The 2455-nt window shown below is 43.2% G+C and overlaps 1 protein-coding gene across 1 annotated transcript; it reads right to left on the bottom strand.

The window, feature by feature from the left end:
- Positions 1-1172: 1172 nt before the first annotated feature.
- LOC117368131 (taste receptor type 2 member 40-like) lies at positions 1173-2244 on the bottom strand. Its single transcript, XM_033961492.1, is given in 2 exon segments — positions 1173-1959; positions 1961-2244. Coding segments are annotated over 2 exon segments (1071 nt in total).
- Between the last annotated feature and the right edge of the window lie 211 nt (positions 2245-2455).

Here is a 2455-nt window from a genome sequence, read left to right as displayed (position 1 = left end):
CTGGCAATCAGAATATGGTTGCCAGGAAAAGGAGAGAGTCATAGGTTTTGCCAAAAACAAAGGCCTTCAGAAAAGGCTTTCAAATTCCCTCCCAGAATGGAAGCAAAACCTCTCCCCACTCTCTCAAAGCTTTCTCACAAAAACAAGCATTCAAAAACGAAAAACACAGCACACAAACAGTTCCAAACCACACTCACTGTTTGTGGCTCAAAGTCAGGTTCAGCTGCATAGGTTCAGGCAAATTACACTCACTGCCAGCACAAGACTCTTGGAAGTCCATAGGTTCTTCAAACAGGACAGACAAATCCTCTGGCTGTTCAACCTCCATAGGTTCCATAGGTTGGGGCTTGTTGTCCCTGTTTGGCTCGGCAGGGTTCCTAGGGAGGCAAGGCCCAAACTTCCTCCCTAACCGGCTTGCTGGTCTGAATGCTACTGCTGGCTTATCTACCTTTGGGGCGTGCCCTGCTCTAGGTGAGTCAGCAGTAGCCCAGGGTCCTCTAGAGCTCCCCTGGTGGCGAGTTGTACATAATTCACCTATCTCATCCCCAGATAAGTCAGGCTCCACCTGGTGGTCACTGACCCTGTTTCTCACAATAAATTCCTGAGAAATCCTGGAATTTTTCTTCCGGGGTTTTATTGTTACATTAGCTTTTCCCTTAGCTGGGACCTTGACAGGCCTTGTGTCTGTTTGGTCACAATGTGCATAAACCGCCGGTCCTCAGTAGAATCCAGTATTTTGAGCTGAGTGTGTTCCCTTTTCAGCAAAGTGGTCATATGCTGTCTCCATTGTTGAAGAGTAGGTGCCCGCTGCTCCAGCCAAAGCAACAAAATAGTCTTTTTTTTCCTTGAAGCATCACCCGTTGAAGAAAACCAGGGTAGCCCTTCGGAGTAGGGGATTGCAGAGAGAAAACATCAAAAAGGACTTGTGCCTCCAGCTTTACGCCACACTTCCAAAGAGAGGAGAGGGCCCTCAACAACCGCTGCACTGGAGGGCACTGCCAGAACATGTGACCCAAAGTGGCGTCCCGACAGCTGCACTTGGGTCAGCTGGAGGACTGAGCATTCCCAGTCAGTTGTCAATTTAAAACATTTATTTTAAACATTTTTCTACAATTGCAGCGCGAGGCTGAACTAACAAAAAGCAAAATTATTTCTATGGTGTCTATCAGATGTCACAGAGTGTAATAATCAAATAAATGTGACTTTTTTAATATGGAAGAATTATTTTGCCCTGGTCTCCAGTTGAAGGATTTAGGTGAGGACCTTTGCATGATGGACCTTTCTAAGACTTTCCAGAGCTTGGAATTGCTCAGAAGCAGGATCACAGAGTACAGAAAGGGGAAGGCAGCATTCACAATTGTGATAACATAAACTAATGGAAATGAGGAGGACAAAACTGATATTCCCATCATATTGTGTATGAAATTAGCAATACAGAGGAGCAAGAAGGAAACTATGGCTTTAATGGCAATTAAATAAACCTCAAGGTTGGGATTGCAGTCATTCATGCCAGTTCCTTTCATGTGCCCAGTGTGTCCATACAGTGATCTGATCAGCAGAAGAAGTGCCACACAGATTATGAACAAAGGGAGAGAGTGTCCAAGGCATACTAGGGCCACCAGGAAAGTAGAATTAATGCACACTGTTAAAATTCCTTTTGAAGTATCTTTGGTTGAATTACTTTGGTGTCCCTCACACAAGTTCCAGGCTAATGAATAATCAGTGACCATGCTTTTGTTAGAGGAAAGATCAATGGTGGAATTGCTGTAGCATTTTTGGAATGCCCAAGCTGTAGGAGTGCTGCTAACCACAGACACTAGCACACATTCCAGAAGCAACCAGGGTACTAACCGAGGGATCTTCATTTTCAGAAAAATGAAGACGGCATGGCTGTGGTTGGTAATTTTGACACAATAAAAGACACCAAGCAAGGTAGCAATCCAAGCACTAGCATGATCTAAAAATCTCAAGATAATATAGCACAATAAAAGCTTCCACCAAAGTATAAATATTTTGATAAAAAATAAATATGATCCAATGCAGCATTAATACCAACTGTAGGGGAAATCTAACTATTTCAAGACTGGTTAGGATGATGTCAATGGTATTCAAATGTCTGGTCTTGACCCAGTCAATACCATTCACAACCACAATGAAGATGTCAACCACAATTCCTAACACTGTGAAAGCAGCAATAACAATTGTTGTAACAATCAGTGTGACAGTTTCAACTGGAGCCAGCATCTTCTCCTGTAGAATCACTGATCAGAGTTCACTTATTTGAGTAATTTCAAAGGAAATAATCACGAGGAGACCATCTCAAAGTCCCATTACCTTGCTAGTGTCAAACCGGTGAACAAATCTGAACTCTGACTGCCTGCTGGTGTCTTATAGCCTGTATAACATAAGCCAAACTCAACTGTAAGATGTTATCCCACAGCTTTGCTATACTTCA

Source organism: Geotrypetes seraphini, chromosome 1, assembly GCF_902459505.1.
Source record: "Geotrypetes seraphini chromosome 1, aGeoSer1.1, whole genome shotgun sequence".
In the NCBI taxonomy this organism is placed as follows: domain Eukaryota; kingdom Metazoa; phylum Chordata; class Amphibia; order Gymnophiona; family Dermophiidae; genus Geotrypetes; species Geotrypetes seraphini.
This window is presented reverse-complemented; position numbering and strand designations above follow the sequence as displayed.